Source organism: Notothenia rossii (assembly GCF_949606895.1).
Source record: "Notothenia rossii genome assembly, chromosome: 2".
NCBI lineage: Eukaryota > Metazoa > Chordata > Actinopteri > Perciformes > Nototheniidae > Notothenia > Notothenia rossii.
In genome coordinates this window covers 81,135,339-81,155,835 of record NC_136904.1, presented here as the reverse complement: position 1 = coordinate 81,155,835, position 20,497 = coordinate 81,135,339, and the positions used below count along the sequence as shown (strand labels likewise).

Below are 20,497 nucleotides of genomic sequence, written 5' to 3'. Positions count from 1 at the left end.
CAATTCATTAGAAATAAAGTAATGATTTTTTTAAAGGATTTATGTTTTTCATTCATTCATATAGATTTGACTCCGTCTTCCACTCATATTCAGGTATAGACATGCAAATCATTACAGACTGCATTTTCAGGATATGTTAACATTCCCAAAATACATTTATTAATAAAAAGCACATTTGTGCTGAGGGATGTATAAATCAAAGATCAGCATCACAATAGATACGTCCATTGATGAGCTGTGAAGGTGTCTGTGCAGTAACACCCAGTATTCTGCCTTATTTTGTCTCGGTAGGTTCAGAGTCTAGTACAGTTGAATTCCACATTTCCAGCGAGCTACGAGAATATGAGGATGTAGACGCTGACGGAGAATCCTTGGAGAACTCTGTGAGGCACTAGCTGAACCACCCGCCTCCCTCTGCGACTCCTGTGGGACATTTAGCTTTAAGTTACCGTTGTTTTAGGATGTATTCTCTTAGCCTATTTCCTCCAGATCTTAACTGGTCATGAGATTTCATTAGTCGGTAAAACAGAAAAAGTCTAATTCTTGATTCTAAGCCTTTCATTCCTTCCTAAGCTTTTTTCAATCTGTTTGTACAGTGTAGTACTGTAACTGAAGCTGAACAGTACAAACACGATATGTCACTGTCTCTTTAGCAGCCAGTCAATGGAACAAACACGACATTTAAATATTACCAGCCAACAAGCTGACCTTTCAAAGTGCCTTCAGTAAATAATGATCCCGTGTGATTTACTACATTAATGTTTGTCAATTATTGTCATTAACCTCTGAAAGCATGACAGAATGTAATAAGCTAACTAGTGTCTGTTTTTTAAAAATAATACTGTATTTACAGTTGTCCATCTTGTATTTTTGCACACATCTATTTTGTACTATATTACATTTCCAAAATATTTGAAAACATTTTTGTTGATGACACTTTTTGTATGTCTTGAGTGGTTGCAGACCAACACAAATACTTCTGTGCTAATTAAAACGCAATTAAACACACAGGCTCCATGGTTTCTGATATCAAAATAGAGTGATTTATTTGAGACACTGAATGAATTCAACGTTTTGTCTTTGAAACGGGTGACTGCACCCCGGACCAGGGGTGAGAGAGAGATAGAAGCCGTCACAGCACTTATTCCAAACCGGGCTCCTCAGCATGCCAACAACGGCGACCATCCCACAGCTCGATTCTCAGTCTGACACAGACAATAATGGCTCTCAGCAAATGGAAAAAGTACAGAAAACAATGAACCACCCATTAACATCCAATTTTGACATTAAAAAAAGAGAAAAATAAAACATTGGCCGTTCAACTTTCAGCAAAATCGGAACATTTGCAGTATTCACCATTACAAAAAGTGCACTTGACATTGCTCTAGCAGACATTGAGTGAAAGGGAAAGGGTCCAGGAAAAGGCTAATCAAAGTGGTGGCAGGTTGGTTTGAAGTTACTATATTTTCCATGAGATCCCTGTCAGCAACACTTACTGCACATTGGTGAAGCTCGGCCCACAACACCAGCATTTCAAATCTCACCAGCCAGCGGTATGTGGCGGGACTTAACATAAGATTTTTTTTTTTTCTTAACGTCAGCAGGACTTTTGCTTGACCTCCACCTTCTGGTCAAAATGTGCTCTGATTTTCAGTAGGTTGTTCAGAGGGAAGTGCCAAAGAGAAACCATGGTAATGCTAAATGTAGCCGTACTTGTTTCCTCCTTTAGGTCTGCATTATACTATTAGCATTGTTCTTATGATGTCCTGTTCCACGTATAATACAAAGTCAGGAGACTGATTACTCTTCTCTCATATTGCTGAGCTGATAATTGCCTGAATGCTGGTAAGGATGGCTTTCAGGGATCAATAGTGGAAAGCGAAGCTGCTTAACACATCTGTGTCAACGCTGTTTGTGACTCACCGAAAAACAAAACATGATGCATTGGATATGATTGAAAAAGACTGTATTAAAAGAAGCTGATGACACATGCACTTCATTTAAAAAGAGGTCTTGCCAAGCATTATCAGCAAGGTGTGACAGCTAATGAGCCCCTACAGGATGGCAATAAAGTGTACTGTATATAAACATATATACACAGTATATAAGTGTGTATTAATCTAATTTACATATCTTTACATTCTTTAATTTACATCCAAAAAGGGAGAAAATTCTCTTTGTAAACCACACTTGTCCAGAAAATGACTTTTTCTAATCTCAGGTCACTTTAGGAGGTGAGGACTTTGTCTCGGCAGGTTTTCCTTTTGTTGACCCGATGTTAGATGTGAGCTGAGAACTACCTTGGAGCGGCACATTCAATTTTGACTTTCAAAAAGTCCATCTGTGGGGGAAAAGCAAGAAGTACTCTTGAAACAAACTATTCCCCACTGAGAAGAAGTAAAGCACACTGTCCACAACACCAGTGCATCAGTTTGATCACGTCCACAGTTGGTTCGTTTGGACATGAGGTAACATTTGCTCAGAGGAAATCTCAAACCACACCCTTTCTTTCCTAATTTGTTTCCAAACACATGTCGCATTAACACTTTTTTCTCTTTATATAAAACTCATCTTTGCGTTTCCACCCTACACCCCGATAACAGCTGGACACGAGGCCCGGAGGGACGGCAGCACGTTCTCATTAGAAACCTGTTAAAACACGGATGCACCCAGGGAGTTGGAATCCATCCTGTCTTCGGGATCTCTTAACCTGCCTCCATTATGTTTCCAATGGGCATATCATAAAAACACACATCAACAAACTTTAAGGTGCGCTGAAGTCAGTTGGTGTCGTTTCCTCAGAGGCTTCTGCAGTCATATGGTTTAACTCCTACGAGGGGCTTCGCTCCACCTCACAGCTCTAACTGAGCGCAGAGGGTTTGTTGCTGACGTCAGGAGAAGGCAATCCGCACATTCCAGGATTCATCAACAGAGTCTCAAGACAGCTATTTTCGGAGATCAAGAACACATACCTAGAGGGCAAAGATTAGGGAGCATTAATAACACATTCCTTTTTTATAACTTTTAGTACTATTAATGTGTTCAGACAATTTAATTTGCCGGCACCAAACCAAGTTAAACAATACCAAAGTACATTAAGTAAAGTTACGGAAGAGGATTAGGGCCACACTCGGGGATGTGAAAAAAAAGATTAGTCGGGATTCTGAGATTAAAGTCAGAATTCTAACTTTTTTTTTTTTTCGTATACATTTAAGAAAAAACAGCTAATAGTAGTGAATCACATAATCATAGTCCCAGTGGGCGGGGCTTACCGAGCCGTCGGACGCGCTGCCACCAACTTTGTCCCCGGTGCTGTTCCAACACACCTCGAAAATACCTCCAGTCCCCCTGTAGCTGTGCACCAAGGCGCCAGACTGAAACAAGAGGGCAAACGTATTAATGACCGTTCCTTAAAGATGAATCCTCACAATGAATCCCCCCCCCCCCCCCCTCTGCTGTTTGGGACCCTTACCATGGTGTTCCAGATGTGGACACACTTATCGAAGGAGCCGCTGGCCAGGTGCTGGCCGTCGGGGCTGAAGGCCACGCTGTACACGGGCTCCTGGTGCTTGGTGAGCGTGTGAATACAAACCCCCCGCTCCACATCCCATAGTCGCACTGTCGAGTCGAAAGAGGCACTGTGGGTGTGGAAAATGACTGATTTAGAAAACAATATTTGCCAGCCATGAAAGTGAAGTTCAAAGAAATTTGTTTCTTCAGTGACTGCACAAGGACTTTAAATAGCATTCAATATTTGAATAGATTTCTGATGCGGTGAATGAAGCCAAAAAGCTCATAAATAAATACAAATTCTCATCATTTGTGTTTTCGTTATTATCAGTTTTGTGCTCAGCCATTTCAAAAAGCCAACAAGTGAAACAGCGACAGAAAACATCTTGGAAACAATTAAGAAATGCTCCTTTAAAGGGAAAAACTACACATAAAAGATTGTGTGAATAAGACTGAGACACTGTTAAACAAAATGATGATAATATAAGGAGGATTTCAATTAACACATCTTCTTCACTCAGGTTTAAATAGACAGGGCTAATCGCCTATGGGAGCCTTTGGCAACAAATGAAAGGGAAATCAGAAAGATATTATGGAGGGAGCAAAAGTGAAGTCAATTAAAAATGTATTGCACACGTGCTGTTCAACGTTGCCATTTAATTAAGATTATCAGCTTCCTTCTGAGCGGGGACAACAATGGCAGTTTTATGACAGAGCGGATTACAGGCAGGTGTGCGGGGTTGTCAGTAAGAGCTGTAAAGTCCTGTGGTATTTGAACTGGAACATTTATACATGTATGCACATCTGGGTCATGGTGTTGAGCTGTCGGCCACTGACAGTGAATAGCACTGGGAACACGGTTTCTTCTGAATGTCAGGCTATGACAAGTGTCCCCTTCCCACACATGTACACACAGCTTGCTCTGGGCACACAAACTTGGACTTTTCTTGAATTATTAGGAACATGATTGCTCTTTACGGTGCTGAACGTGAGCTATGTGTGACCCACCTGGCGAGCATGATGTTGGAGTTGGGGTTGCTGGTGCCGGGGCCCGTGGGGCTCCACTTGATGGTGTAGATCTCCTTACTGTGAGCCTGGAGGTCGTGGACACAGGCGTCCTGCTTCATACTCCAAATCTGTGAGGGGAACAGCAAAGTGTGAATGGAATCACCTTTTGAGGTTTGTTGCCTTGAAGCTCTAAAGACTGAGGGGCTCACCTTTAAGGTCATGTCGTCTGAGCAGGAGGCAAGCAGCATACCTGATGGGTCCCACTTAATGGCATTAACTTCATTCTGTAAAACACAACAATGTGTTAGCAGCCTGTATCTTATCATGGTGTGAGGTCAGAAGAGCCACGCAGGAAGAGTTGCTCACCGTGTGGCCCTGGAAGGTCTTGAGGGGCCGGTCGCTGCCGAGGCGACACACGTGGATGCACATGTCCGTGCTGCAGGAGGCGAAGGTGGTGTTGTTCTGCCAGTCCACATCCAGGGCGGGGGCTGGGGAGTATTTGGAACAAAGGTTTATTATACAAATCACAACAGAGCGGCAAACGTGTTGCATCTTGTTCTGTAATGATCCTTTTTCCAATGTGTTGATACATGGTGAACTTGCTTACCGGAGTGGAAAGGGAACTGCTGCTTTGCCTCTCCTGTGTGTGCGTCCCAAATGATTGTCGTCTGTCAAATGGAATTGAGCGTCACAAACCACAAATGCAACCTTTCTGAATGCACCATCAGTAAGAATATCAAAGGTTCATAAAACGTTTACTTGAGAACTACCAGGGCGTGACATATTTACCAACAGTTATTAATATGCATATTCTGCTTTTCATGTCAGTGTAGCGCATACGTCTTGTATAAATAATGTTTTTTTGTTCATGTGTCTATGGTTACATGCTGCATGTGCAATATCTAAATATATGTAAAATACATCTAATCGTTTCTGGGCGTTATATGCTGAGTTTACAGTGCACAGAAGATTTACTGATAACACTGCAGTTTGCTCTGTGGTTTATGAATACCAGAAAAATCATATGTTACAGATTTACACTCTGGCTCTTGATCAAACAGTCCATTTCAAGGCTAGCACTGTTAAAGAAAGAATAACACATGAGGATATTATTATTAAGACACAAATCTTGTGGGCCATTACGAAATACCTTATCTACACCAGCGCTGAGAATCGAGTTCCCCTTCTTGTTCCACTTGAGTGCAAATATTGGCCCTTTGTGCTGTCCCAAGGTGCTTGCCAGATTTCCTAATGGATTAGAGCCATATCCATTTCTTTTAGAAATGATCCTTCAAAAAATTGTCACAGAGGTAGCATTATTCTCGATAACAATGGCATAGACCTAATGACCGAGAGACGACACCGTGCTGTAATGGAGGACATACCATCCTTTGTCCATATCCTGGCAAATCCGTCGTAGGAGCCCGTCGCCAGGAGAGTCCCATCGCTCTGCGGGATGGAAAGATGTCAGAATTGATAGTTAACTGTCTTCAGCTGTTCGACACATGGTGAAAGAAAAAGAAGATGGATGATCGGGAACCTACATTCCAGTCCAGTGACGTGACGTCTTTGTTGCTCGGGACATCCTGGCCACCTTCACGGATACAGTGGCGCAGCACCAGCTGGGTGGAGTTGGAGTTATTGTTCTCGTTCAGGTTCCAGATCCTGGCCGTGGAATCCCCCGAGCTGAATACCAACGCGGCAGGAGAGGGTCAAAAGATGGTTGGAATACAAGCTGTCAGCGATGGATCTGATGAGGCCGTATATCTCACAGAATAAAAGCCAAGGCAAGCACATCATATAATACGACTCGTTGAGTAGCATTGTGATTGGAATCGGCGCAGACAGGGACTCACCCTGAGGCCAGCAGATCGCTGACGGGGTTCCAGGCGCAGATGAACACTTCAGACTCGTGGCCTCGCAGCACTGTGGCGTTACTGGATGGTATCTCCACATTGAGATCCATCTCCATGGCCTCATTGTGGTTATCTGAGATGAGAGGGCACACACACACACACACACACACACACACACACACACACACAGTAAGCATCAACACATGCTTGCAAACACACATCGGTCCACACTTGTCAGCAAGCTATAAATACAATGCTGATAAATGTAGCGCTAATGGATGCTTCCGGAGGTGGAGGGATAGCTTTAAGTAACAGGGAGATATCAAAGGAAATCAATAATGGGCTTCTGCTGGTGTATGCCAGTGCTATTTTTATTTATCTCTGTCTGAGAATACTGACCCACTTGGAGTGTGCCGTTTACACAGTATAATGAGAACACAGTCACAGTGGAGGAAGAAGCTTTTCAGGATATTTCAACGCTTTCAGATCGTGTAAAAAGCCTGAACGACAGTGACACCTTACTCACACCACACTCTTCCTGTTGCCCTCAACACCTTCAGATTACACTCTTAGGGGAAGTGCTGAGACAAACTTCTTCTCCTCTTGACTAGAGCTCCACCTAATCTACACCTCTCTGGTTTCACTCAGAGGAAGCTGAGCAGCTGCTAATTATACCGAAATCTGTGAAAACCACTTGACTGTCTTTCTTTCCATGCGTAAAGTTTGGCCTTATTTTTGAAATATTACCCAAAGTAAAAAAAACGGATCGTTTGCTCTGATTAATAATGCAGCTACTTGGATGCTTTCTTATGACAGCACTGAGCTAAAGAACAGAGTGCAGGCAGAGGAACTGTTGCCAGCGATGTCTGTGAAAATGTTCAAAATACAGATTTATATCCTGCTGCGGTTGAAACAGTGTGTTTTAAACATTAATGTAGTCCGTGCATGTTCACTTCAAATTCAAAAATAAGCGTTACTAGAAGTGAAAATGAAAACTAAAGAAATGAAATGTATAGATTATTAATAACAATGTTGCGCAGAAACAAGCACATTTAATAAGTGCATTTTTTTTAAACTTATATTGCGAAAGAGCTCATAATGAATCTACTTGTTTACATTTGTTCTTGAGTACCATTTGATGAAATAACTTATTTGTAGTTCCTACTTCAAGGTAACTAGGACACTTCTGTATAAAGGATTCAACATACTCATGTTGTGCGTGCCATTCTCCTCCCCATTGAACGTGTTTTCTCCGTTCTTTGGGGCGTTGTTCTGGTTCCCGGAGGTGGAGGCAGCGATGTCACAGGCGCCCTGCTGCTGGGACAGCTTCTCGCGGAAGGCCTGCTGCCGTGTCTGCACCGCGTCTGGCATCACCGCGTCGATGAGCGACAGCGACTCGATTGGCCGACCATCAAACACCGTACCATCCTATTGGGATATTAAGACTTATTAACACGTCATTAAGCAATGTTGTTTAACAAATGACTTTTATAGACTCATAATTCCTTATAATAACCGATTATAGAGGTGAACAGTGATACTATACTGACTTCAGTGTTATATAAAGTAGAAGGTTACAATCATTGGCAGTTATATCTAGTTTGTTGTCAGAGGGATCTAAGTGTGTCTTTGTATCATCAAGCAAAAAGAAAAGGTCTGTGGGAGTTAGAGACAGCAGGTCCCTGCCCTCACCTCATTGATGCTGATCTCTGCCTCCACGTACTGAAGCCCTTTCTGCAGGATGGAGATGAGGGCTGCAGGGGGCACTAGCGTTCCATTGATGTTGGACTGGCTGATGTGGCTCTCGATGCCAAAGGTGAATGCTGAATGTGAGAAACCTGACAACAAAACACCATTCACATTCATTCATGGGAGAGTGCCAAGCACAAGATGTTCACAAACACAACACAAATATTCAAAGAAACGTCTTGTGTGATACAAAACTAAAGTAAACAGATATAACAAACAACAAGTGTGACATTTGAGAGGTTTTTAGGGCATGTCTATAGCAATGCTGACCTCTCAGGGATACTAGTTTGTATTCTGTCGGATGCCTTCAGAAGTATTCCATTTTATTCATTGTTCGAAATAATATTGAAGCCTGAAGAGATTGTTGCCATCGAAGGAGCAAGGCAATATTCGGTACACCACCAAGGTGTTCATATTACAGGGGCTGAATGGTCAGTCTATTTACACCCACTATATGCTGAGGAAAAAATATTTTCAAGTTTGATCCTGCACAACAGCGAATATAGTAGCCTGGGATTAAGAGCAGGATGAATGTGCTTTCTATACATTGACCAAATACGATGTGCATATAATAATGGGCCATTTATATCCATTTAATGTTCGCATACAACGGTTCCAGTGTGAGACAAACCTGACTCTTGGAGGTATCTGTAGACCAAGAAGTTCACCTCATCACTGGTAATACTCATCTTAGCCCAGTGAGAGGGAGGAGCTACGTTGGAAGGCTGGGCTCACTCCTGGAAAAATAGACAGAAAGAAAATGGGAGTGGAAATTATATTTAGATACGTGTTCTTGCATATGACATTCTGAAGATAATGATATCTATAACACTGCAATACAATTAGATGCAAATTCTGCACAAATCTGCAGTGATCCTTGTTTAGTGGTGCGGACATGAGCCAACACCGTGCCCAGTGAGTTAGTGCCTGCCTAGTCCTGTACCCTTAACTCATGATTCCTTCCCATTACCATGTCAATGGCTGGGTCACATCTGTCTAGTTCTGAATGTATGCATTTCCAACCTCTCTTCTCTGGCCTAATAGGAGTGTCTTTATCCATTTGGCTTTCCCTGAGAGCTGTATGGTGCTTCCCATTAGTGACCCGGCCAACCATCCAGATAGAAAGAGTCCTGATAAAGCAGTAAGGATATGAAATGCCTGTCTACTTCCCATCTAGTGAATTACAGAAGAGAGCAAGAGGCAAATTATTCATAGCAGCAAGCCTGACCTTCACTTCTGAGTTATTTTCAACAAATAGTGCTGCCTAACAGAGCTTGTGCTAACATATCAATTGTCTCAAAACTGAAGGAAAACAAGGAGGCAGAAAGCCATTTTTAATTCCATCTTGTTTTTGTCTTTAGGCTGAGGAAAAATGTAAGAATACTGTTGGAGAGCTCATCATTTCCCCAACGGCTCACGCATATTCTTTACAAGAGTAGGTTGAATGGAGCTGGAACCACATTGTTCATGCTTTCATGCACACAGTGTAAACACAAACAAATGTACAGTAGCCTACAAACGAAGAGCGGTCACTCTCTGTGTGCAGAATATGGTTCGGAAAGATTGTTGACAAAACAAAAACAGCAAGTTGAGAATGAGTCACGGCAAGTATACAAATATAAAAACGATACAACTCTTTCCTGCTCTCTCACTGGGAGATGGCAGACATTGTGCTGAGAGTACAAAGACACCTAGAGGGTTGGTAGTGTCAGGTATGAAGACGCCACGGCTGTCCAACTTTCATTCCAAACACTTTCCAGGCCCACTCAAGTTCCCTTCGGTAGCATAGCAACAGGAGAGATCGAGCAAAATAGACAGAGAATGGTGTTGTCCCAATTACCAGTAGGCATACGGCCAGAGGGGATGAACATGTTACTCAACATGAATTATTCACTTTCACCTTGGTATATTCTTTCAGATGGAGCCTGCTTTATTGTACCAACCACAGCGGACGTGCTATGGGCGGGAATTAGAACAACCCCTGTAACTGCTGCAGCCATGAAATGAATATACACTTTGAATACAAAAACAAGAGCTATTAAAAAGGTGCCTTGCGGAGTTCCACATAAAACAATTGTTATGTTTACATTTGTTATTCCCACTTAAATTAATTCAGAAGCTTGAACGCATATTTCCTTCCTCATAAAAACATTTGCTAAGATGAAGTCCGGTATTGTACCCTGTTTTCTAGGCAGCCGTCTTCTTCTTCTTCACTCCCTTTGTTGGCGCATGCAGGGCTGTGCATATGAATTCTCATGCTTGTGCAAAAGACAAACAAGGCAGGGGCCAGCTCATAAATATACAAGACTCCACAGGTAAGATTCAGGTAACAAGAGGAGCTGAAAATAATAAATCCTGAGACTTCAAAAAATAGCAGAACAAAAATGTTAATCAAAATAAAACAATACTGGGTTCATATCACTGTTGCAAAGTAAATGCTTGACGTTCTCTTCAGCACAACAACATTTAGCTTGTCTACAAAAGCCACTGTGCCCCCATTTGACCACAGCTACCGTGTTTATTTCAGCCTACATGTACGACTAGCCACATCAAAGCAAGGCGCCGCTGTTTTCAGAGCGGCCACAGCTACATACCAAACAACTGGAAACGTAATGAACAGGCAGCCTGGAGGGGCTCAGGTCCCACTGGTGCGGGGCCGTAGCAATAATCCCTCTATCAGATGGGCCCTTGATGCCACCATCCATTACACAACTCCCTGGGCATCCGAGCCTCCTTTGACCAAACAATGAGGATTCCGGGAAACCAGACTAAATGTATAACCTCTGCAACGGCTCTGAGGTTTATCCACTGTAGTGATAAGTGGAGTCAGAGCCTGAAGATATGGTGCCTTTGAGAAAAAAACATCTCACGAGGAAAAACACTTAGTTCAAAAGGCTACAAAAACACTGGTAACCCAAGAACATGTCCACCATGTTAAAGAATGACACAATATTGATGATCAAATATACAGCCGTTCATCCATGCATATGGTTATAGTAGTGAGGTGATATTGTGGCTTTTAAAAACTACGATTAAACTAGAATTTTGTGTCTTACAGCAGAGGTCCAGACACCCAGGTGCAGGAGGATTATCGTTGTGCTGAGTTTTGCCGAATTGCATTCCAGCTTGAGGAAGTTAAGGACTTACAACTGATTTTCGTACCGATACGTATATTGTGTATGCATCAGCCCTTTCTGTTGGCATCAAGTATAACTAGATGTTCCGGTTTACTCTTCAACTTCTCTAACTGCATGTGGGAATTATTTAGTCTGTTTATTAACAGGGATCCTGTTTCCTAATTCGATCCCATCAGTGTATCAATAGGGATGTTTTAATTTAACATGGCCATCAAGCTTTTTGACAATGACTATCTTCCCAGCACTACAGCTGTAACAGTCAAATATGTTGATATTGATTCATAATTCATTTGGAAAAACGCCCTAAAACATATAAAACAACGCCCACATCTTGTTTCCCAGACTAGTTTGTTTGCTACTAAGTTCTGACTGAAATTGGCCAAGCGCATACAAATACATCTGTTTTGCTGCTTCTGTTATCCCCTTTGTATCCCTCTAAAGTTTTTGTACAACAAGATCCTGATGAAAGAAGTTTCTCCCTTGACATTCCTTGCACGGTTGTAAAATATCTTTCCTTAAACTAGCAGATTAAACTTGTGACTTGTCAATCACTCAGTACTGACAACAAGAGGACATGAACAACTGTCCTTGGTGTGACAAAATACTGTTGCAACAGACTCATTTATAAAACCGGAAACAAAGACCACAACTCTTAAGTAGAAAAACAGTTACTAAGGCACCATGTGTTTTGTTGTAAATTCTGAAAAAACTATTCCCTGTAGCATCATTATTTTCATTTAGGCTTCACCACTGCATTGCAGTTGAGTAACATTAGTTTGAAAGCATGTCAAACTTTCCAAATGCATACAGGAGACCAAACCAGAACACAACAGAAAGGAAAGAGCAATGGAAACCTGAATAGGTCAATGATGAGAACCCCCGCTGTGGTCAGCTCGATCATTAGGGTCAACTTTAGGATGTTTACGGCAATGTTGGTCAATTACTTTACAATGTCAACAATACCATTGTCTTGCCGTATCCATAGGTGGTGCTTTGTGGCTCTACTGCTGTTCATTTGACATTACTCCTGTGGCAAACTTTAGAAGTGCACTTCAGGAATGCACCACTGTTCTGTTTCAGCACAATGGACTAAGTTAACACTGCCATCTTTTTTAATCCTGTGTAGCAAAATGATAATAATTGTTTGATAAACACAATTTATTTGGTTAACTGTATGAGCCATTTGAAATAAAGCATGACAAGCCCAGAAAGTAAACAAAGCCTGTGTAAGATCAAATATCTGAAAATACTACGAGTGAAAAAAGTCACAACAGACGTGCAACTAATTAAGACATTTTAAAAACATAAATGTATTTTCCATGCGTGTGTAAAATCCAAGCAGGACTACGTGACAGCAATTTAAGAAATTGGCAAATGTGTCTTTGATATCATCAAGATTGTTTTTAAGGAAGTAGTATCTGAGGTAATGGAATGAATATGCACTACTTTTGTTGATGTGCGGTTGTGATGATAGATGTGGATGTTCAGCTAGAAGAGAGATCATGTTGAGTACATAAATAAATGGTAAATGGGTTGATTGATAGACCCTTTATTGTTTTTAGATCTCAGCATTCCTGGTTGCACAAAATATGCCACTGCAAATAACTCCTTGAACAACCTTTTAAAAATCTGTAACATCGTGTGAAATTATCCATCCATCGCTGAACAAAAAAAGGGTTTCTGAACATAAACATTTGAATACACAAATACTGGAGCAATGAGCTAAACAAGCCGTCTGCTTCACATGCGGGTTTTAACAGAGAATGATGTTGAAAAGCGGCATACCACGGACCCCATTTTCTCCTGAACAGTCACCTCCTGACAGATGTGCAAACAAGACCTGGAAACAGCAGCCATTTTCTCTTGAACTGCTCTGCTGAGTAAAACCCGCCTTTGAAGCTTCTGGTTGGGCTGCAGTCTTCAGGGGGGGAGGGGAGTGAGGGAGATATAATGGGGGAGGGGAATCAGAGTGGGGGGATGGTGGAATGAGAGTGGGGTGATAAATAATGATTCCCGCACAGGTAATCAAAACAACCATTTGTGCATTATTCTTTGCCTTTCTCAATGAGTCACTTAGCAACAGCCAATGTAGGTCGGCCAATGGTGGGGGAGGGGAGCCCTTGGTCTCCAGGGGAAACACTTCTCCCACGCCATGAGAGACAACAGTCTGCAGGGTTTCATTCAACCCAAAGAATCTACCCACCGATTAGCACTCCTTTGAGTAAAGAAGGAGATGTCATTTGTGAATTTACCTGCTGAGGTGATTGGTCGACATTAAAACTGTTGGCTCTCCATGCACACACACACGCGTAGGGCTTGGCACCCTTGGAACCAGTCGGCCTAATCAACTGGGTCTTTCAGCAGTTAAAAATGAAAAAGGTCATCAGGGTTATAGCCACTGGTACTGCAAACACACCCCAATGCCATGATCCTCACACGAATAAGACATCTTTGAAATACACCTATATAGATCTGCAGAAATGTGGGTGTTATGCGTATTCTTCTCTTTTATTGCACATTACAGGCACTACCATCAAGTGTTCTCCATACTGGGGAATGGGGGATGGTGACAGACAGCAAAGATCATTGAAAGAATTCATCATAATGGTTTATAATACAGAGTGTCAGGACCTACGATCCACCCTCAGCGCCGGAGCCATTAGCATCAAATAAAAATGGCAACTCCCATTTGCCCATTGGTGTCATTTATTATTATCTGTAGAAACAAAGGAAATCAGCAGTCCTGCATTGTTCAAAGAAGAGAACGGCTTGGGTTCTTTCCTCTTGATCTGGGCAATACACCCACAAAGGAAACCTGTAATGATTACATGTATGAAAAGGTAAAAGGAGGTGAAGAGCATTTAAGTTAAAATTAGAATTCCAACCCGTCTTCCTGAACAGTATGTGATCCTGTAACTGTAGCAGAATAGCCAAACCACGCAAATCCTTGCAATGACCTGTTTAACTAAGAGATATTTATGTTCATAATACCAAGTAGTAGTGGCCTTGCTAAAAGAATTACACCAATCACAAACCATTGTTGGATTTCTTTGTCCTTTTCAGAGCTTGATGCCTACATTATCCACAATGCAACATAACCGGATGTCGCAAGATTGGTTATAATATTTGGGTGTGTTAGAATCTAATACAGCCTCCAGCCTCAAGCAGAAATGTGGAGCATGCTTCAGAGGTTTCTTATTTTGTATTTCTTTCTAAATCCACATCTACATTTTCAAACCAATGCAGCAAAAAAAAGGATTTAAAATGTTTCCTAGATTATTAATACATTTTTCTTTAACATAATCTCCTATCGTTCAGTCTTTAATATGGAAATCTTGGTGAAAAAAGATATAGCACTGCAACATGTAAAGCCAGATTTTACAGCAATCTGTTTTTCACAGAGCATTGGAAACAATTAGATTTTGTGGTTTCTGAAAATAACCTAGTTTCATATGTGCATGTAAGCACACAGGGAACCGGGCGCTGCAGGGCATGCATGTGTATGGCTGTGTGGAGGCGGGCGGCGAGTAAATATGTTGTGCGGAGGAGATTGTGGGACACACAAAGCTCTTTTGATGCTCACTGCAGCACACATACAGAATCTCCTTTACTGACACTCTTTGAAAGAATAACGTAGAATAACAGGCTTCACAGACTTTCTACACATAATTTGTTGCTTCATACTTACACAATAAATAACAACCATATGCTATGCCATGGTTTCATATAACTAAGTGAAGATAACAATTAGTAAAGAAGAACTAAAACCAATACCTTTTGTGTAGCTTAAACAAATGCAATACTATTCAAAATGACTAGTTTGTAGAATGAGGCGTCTTCAAATCTATGCCAGTGTCTGCTTTGGACTTTTATTTTGTAAAAGCTCCAGCGTACTGCGTCTAAAATAAAGATCAAACGAATTGCACGTTATCAAAATAACAAACTCTATAATATAGAGAACATTTAGCAGTCTGGACTTATTGTTCATGCCACCTTTGTCTGGACCGCTGACTGGAACTGAAAGTATTCTTTAAGGGACAAACAGTTCGCCTTCCACAAAGCACTTAGAAAAAAACCAAGAAGTTTAGCCTATATTTATACAGTAATAACAAGCAGTGCCTTTGAGTTTGTAATACTCAACACAGAGGCCTCAGCAGCCAGGCAATTGTTTTTTCGAGCAATAGAGAGACGACAGTGTGGGCAATACAAGTGTTGCTATGGTGATGAGAATATCTTGCTTCTCTGTCAACAGCTGCTCATGCCACCCTAAATACCCCCCACTCCCCTTGAGCTTTCTCTCCATCTGACATCAGGGTCAAACAAACAAGAAAGACAACCAAAACACTGATCTCCATTCTAAGCTGCCCCCCGCAATGTTTCCCTACCTAGACTTTACACACACATGGCACTGATACTACACACATCCCTTTGTAGTGTGTGTGTGTGTGTGTGTGTGTGTGTGTGTGTGTGTGTGTGTGTGTGTGTGTGTGTGGGTGTGTGTGTGTGTGTGTGTGTGTGTACCCTCTGTGTGTCTATCCTGCTTAGCCATTGACTGTGAATGAGGAATATATGTTTTTTATATCCTTGTAAATAAAGATACTTAAGATTGCACACAACTCTGGTGAGACTGTTACTTTAGAAAATGCAATTGTGTTTAGCTATACGAGTATACACAAAGCTATTGATATCGTGAAATACCAATAGCAGATGCTTTTTAAATAAAGCACATATCTCACAAAGACACTGGGCCAGAAAAAACTGTCTTGCTGGGAGGCAATAAATACACCATTAAGCTTCTGCAATAAAAACGGACTTTGTAATATTTCACAGGGAACCGGTAAAGATTACCTATTGAAATATAGATATGATTTAAAGGAATAAGGTGCATGGAGAACATTTTCCCAAAGATGACGCCAGGCATTTGTTACAGGTAGGCTATTGAAAGAACCGGACCCACTACAAGGAGTAGGAAGTTACACACCATGCAGCACTGCATCAGCAAACACAAAACTTTCACTTTTTTTTTTCACCGTTTCGTTTCAGTAGAATTGCATTCAAATCTGTGTTTCGGTTTCACGCAACAACAAATCTACCAAAGCCTGCCCGGCCAAAGCTATTCACAAATCAGTAAAAACTGAAATCTGCCTTTTATAAAAGACATTTGCAGACTTCCATACAAGTGTGGGACCAATGAATGGTTCGGTAACTACTCATTAGTTTAAAACATTGGATGATCTAATTTAAAGAAAGATAGCTTAACTACTCATGCAGTTGAACGAAACAACTGTCTCTGCTCTCGGGTGGTCAACCAACATCTCTGGCTTTCAATTTCATTTTCTTTAATGTATCACGAATTGTAATACTTATTAAGTTGATATACAGCAAAACAACTTGGCAGCTAGTTAGACCAGAAACGAGAATCTGTGAAAGAGAGATGGCCACAAGAGATGCTGAATCCTTGATATTTGCACTCAAGGTTGCCGATAGTAATTTCCCCCACATAGTACAAGCAGCAACATTTAGTTTATTTGAAATATCTCTCACCACCGTCATACAACGCTGCTATGTTGGAAAGTACAGCCCATTCATCTTTTATCCATAGACAATGGAGTAGGAGAACCTTCTTGGCTTGTATGGACATGAATCATCACCAGAACTAAATGATACAAATTCCTGTAAGTTATATTTCTCAGACACTGTTCCGCTTGTAAGGATACACTTCTCTTTTCTTACTTTATTGCTACACCGTCTACAAAAGATAAGCTTACATTGCTGAATCAGTAAGGGGATGAAAACACACACATCTTGGCTCAAGTAAAGACGTCTTTTCACTCTGGCATGCAATTGCTTGCACAACTTCCGTAATACTCATCCAGCTGGCGTGATAGTGCTTCAAACCCCTTCCTCATGAAAAACTGGTTAAAAATGAGAATGATATAAACATAAATCATAACCTTTCAAACATTGCTTGTTGTCAATAATTAGAAATCACATTAGGAGAGATACTGAAAAGTGAATGTGATATACCGCTAAAATTAGGCTAGTTTTTAAAGAAAGAAAAATGAATCTTAAGCTATGATGGGTTCAAATATTACGGATTACAAATCAACCGCAAACAGCAGAACATTTAAACACCCTTAAATACATCTGGCTTCCTCATACTTGTTTCAATTATAATACACACAAAGACAGAGTCAAGACACAATGGATACAAGTTCACACGGCTATCCTGAGCTACCCTAAATCCAAATGAATAACTATAGCCTTGAAGTAGCAGAACTTGTAGGGGCGTTATTTCAGAGTAACCACTAGAGTGCCACTTGGCTGGTCGCCCATGCACACTGCAAGACTCTTTTGGAGGGAGAGAAATGCTCACCTCCCCCCATGGCCAATCATAAATAAATACTGCTACAGTACAGAGATATTTGGACAGCCCGATACAGAGCTTTGCAGCACCACAAGGCCAACATGGCTTTCTCAGGGACAAGGACGTCCTTGCCATACTTATGAGCAGAGGATGCATTTCTGTTTTGAACAGTCCAACACAAATGTATTCTGGCTTTGCAGGCGTCCCTTCTGTGTAAAAAGCCCATTGTAATAATAACATTGAAAAGAATGATGTGACTACAAGCCAATGGGTAAATGAATTATGATTCTTCACATAAGGAAGGCAATCCTCTTTGGTCAGACCATACAGCATTGAAACCAAAGACAATCATTTCAAATCCTGTCCCTGAACAGGAGGCAGACAGACAATAACCTGTGGGCCAGCAGCATTATCAATGTATGTCCACAGTCGCTCAGTGCAAAGGTAACTGTGTCCTTCTTCTGAAAAACTGAATTAAAAAGAGAAAGTCAATAGAAGCCATTGAGAACAAAATGTTGTTTTAAAGTCTGTTTAAAAAACATAAAGCTACCCACTCAAAAATCTCCATAAGATTTCAATATGAGGTAATGACTTTAGACACTGACATATTGAATAATACATTAAAAGGTTATGTGGTAGGCCTATGATAAGTGGTGTGTGAAGCATGCAATTAGGACATAATAAAACTCCTATTGTTCTTTAAATAGGTGGCACTAAACCTGTAACAACTGCAATTAGGGTTGACTGCGAGTGCTGGACTTTGGTGACACAACTGGTTCACAATTTAAATTAAATTAAATATTAACAAAATCACATAAAATCCACAAATGTCTGTTTAACCCCAGCTTTTGCTAAATTAGTGAAAGTCATAATAAGTAAGACAGACGTTGCAGTATCTTCATGATAGGACAGTCACTGTTTATCAAAAATGTTGGATATATTTAACCAAACTCTAACAACACATTGTGACTGTGCAACAGGACAGTCCCAGTACTCCAGGGGGGGCTCTGAGCTAAAGCATGCCTTGATGTAACTATGCTGGCAAAATGTAGAAAATAGTATTGACCCCAAATAGTCTGAAAAGAAATGCATCAGAGGGTTGGATTGATATAGATATACAAATTATTGAATTTAAGTTAGGCTGTTTGTGATTTGGATCGGCAACACAGTAACAAGACACCTAATCTGAAGTCATCTGTTAAATTATGATGTCAACAAAGAAAACATCATAATCATTTTCAAAACAAAATGTGGGAAGAGGTTAAGTGGGTTAAGTTTACTTAACCCACTAAATTATTATAACAATTTATCTTTCAATATAGCCTTTTTTTAAAGCAACAGCCCTATTGCATAGTTCCCAAATCCCATGATAGCATTAGTCGAGGCAACTTTCTGGTGAGGCTATTAGTGAAGATTAGAAAGTGTCATACAGCTTATGACCAAAAAAACGGTGGCAGCCATATAGTCAGATGTAGTCACAGACATTCAGTGTGTCTCATTGCAGAGGTTCACATCAATGCAACTTCTTTGTTAAAATTCCTCCTTCTGACATCAGTTAGTGTGAACATACACCAGCCACTAGGTCAATGAAAATGGGGGCATCACTAAGGCATCAATTATTTGGGCCATTAAAGTAGAAGAAGGTTCAAACAGCAGTGTGCTTTAGCAGTTATGTTCATCTGAATCCTTCCTGTGTTGCTTTAATGTAGATACAAACACTTTGATTCTTAGAAGCTAGATAAGACATGTGTCTGTACATGGTGTATCCCATAAGTCAAAGAACTAAGAACAACTATTTGGAAAATATAAGACTTTATAGGTCACAAGACTTTTTTATTAAGTGTTTGGTGAAAATGTTCACATAAAAACATCACAAGCTTCTCATTTAACTAGGTTTCTTTTGATACATTGGTGCCTCTGTTGTGCTTTAAAGATTACAAAGAGTCAGGAAACAGTTTCGCATTGTAGTAATAGAGTACTGGCACTGTCTAGTACAGTCGGATGTATTCACCCCACTTGTGCATTCACTTCCTAAGTCTGAATGGCAATGTAAATATGTATGTATGTAAACATATTAAGCTTGAACAAAAAGACTTAAACTGCACTGGTGCAACTTAATGTGGTGAAGGTTTTCTATTGTGCTATTTGGGCAAATTGGACATATCTTAATAATTGACCAAAATGTGACCACCTCTAAAACTTATTGTGTTTTGAAGAGCAGTCCAAAGCTTCTCTGCCTTGAATGCTTTAACAAGAGTGTTAAAAACAGTCTTAGAAAGTAGGATGTTTGGACAACCGAAAGGGAGAAAATCAAAAGACACAAGCAGAATTTCAACACACGTGTGGAGTCAAAGGGTGACTGAGCTGTGTGCCGGTAACCTCATAATCAACGCCATAATCGCCAATTTGTGAAAGCCATTATCTTCTTCACGTAGACACAAACACAAAAGCAGGCTGAATGCAGGGCAGCCCAAAGCATGCCTCTTTAACTGGCTTACCTTTTAATGTGAGAGTGAACTCGTGGTGTCCGCCGCCGCCACCTCTTCCTCTTCCACAAGGAGAACCTCCAACTTCAGCAAGCTAGCGACGACTTTCCTCCCATTTTGCTTATCGTCATATTTCAAGTTCCGACCGCCGCTGTATATGTGACTCACTGTCGACTCATTTGGCGAGCTAACAAAGCTGTAATCGCTCAGACACACTCTTAAGTGGCGGTAAAGTTGGAATAAACCCGAGTTTCTGTGGCTGAGGCTGCAGGCTAGTTACTCTGAGGAGTTTCACCATTCACTGAGAGCTCAGACGTAGACACCGCAGCAGCAGCAGCAGGCGCTGAGCGGGAGAGAGACGTAGACACAGAGCAGAGAGAGAGA

The 20,497-nt window shown here is 41.0% G+C and overlaps 2 protein-coding genes across 2 annotated transcripts in view; one reads left to right on the top strand and one right to left on the bottom strand.

The window, feature by feature from the left end:
• Positions 1 to 1,022, top strand: part of gpr143 (G protein-coupled receptor 143) — a 20,986-nt gene extending 19,964 nt beyond the window's left edge. The window contains exon 11 of the mRNA XM_079663058.1: positions 292 to 1,022. Coding sequence (XP_079519184.1) covers positions 292 to 395 — 104 coding nt within the window. The 3' untranslated portion in view covers positions 396 to 1,022. The remainder of the gene's footprint in view (positions 1 to 291) is intronic.
• Positions 1,021 to 20,497, bottom strand: tbl1x (transducin beta like 1 X-linked). The gene is made up of 15 exons (XM_079663056.1): positions 20,126 to 20,497; positions 8,755 to 8,860; positions 8,067 to 8,212; positions 7,583 to 7,802; positions 6,375 to 6,507; positions 6,063 to 6,204; positions 5,904 to 5,967; positions 5,669 to 5,766; positions 5,126 to 5,186; positions 4,885 to 5,006; positions 4,728 to 4,802; positions 4,519 to 4,646; positions 3,473 to 3,638; positions 3,273 to 3,374; positions 1,021 to 2,972 (listed from the first exon to the last, which is right to left on the bottom strand). The coding sequence occupies exons 2-15, from the start codon at positions 8,810 to 8,812 to the stop codon at positions 2,946 to 2,948; spliced, it is 1,542 nt and encodes a 513-aa protein (XP_079519182.1). The 5' UTR covers positions 8,813 to 8,860; positions 20,126 to 20,497; the 3' UTR covers positions 1,021 to 2,945.

Coding starts and splice junctions, on each gene's coding strand:
- tbl1x (XM_079663056.1), bottom strand. CDS start 8,812: ATGAGTATTACCAGTGATGAGGTGAACTTCTTGGTCTACAGATACCTC. Junction 6,508..7,582: donor GAATGGCACGCACAACATGA/GTATGTTGAATC, acceptor CTCTCATCTCAG/ATAACCACAATGAGGCCATG. Junction 4,803..4,884: donor AGACCTTCCAGGGCCACACG/GTGAGCAACTCT, acceptor TGTGTTTTACAG/AATGAAGTTAATGCCATTAA.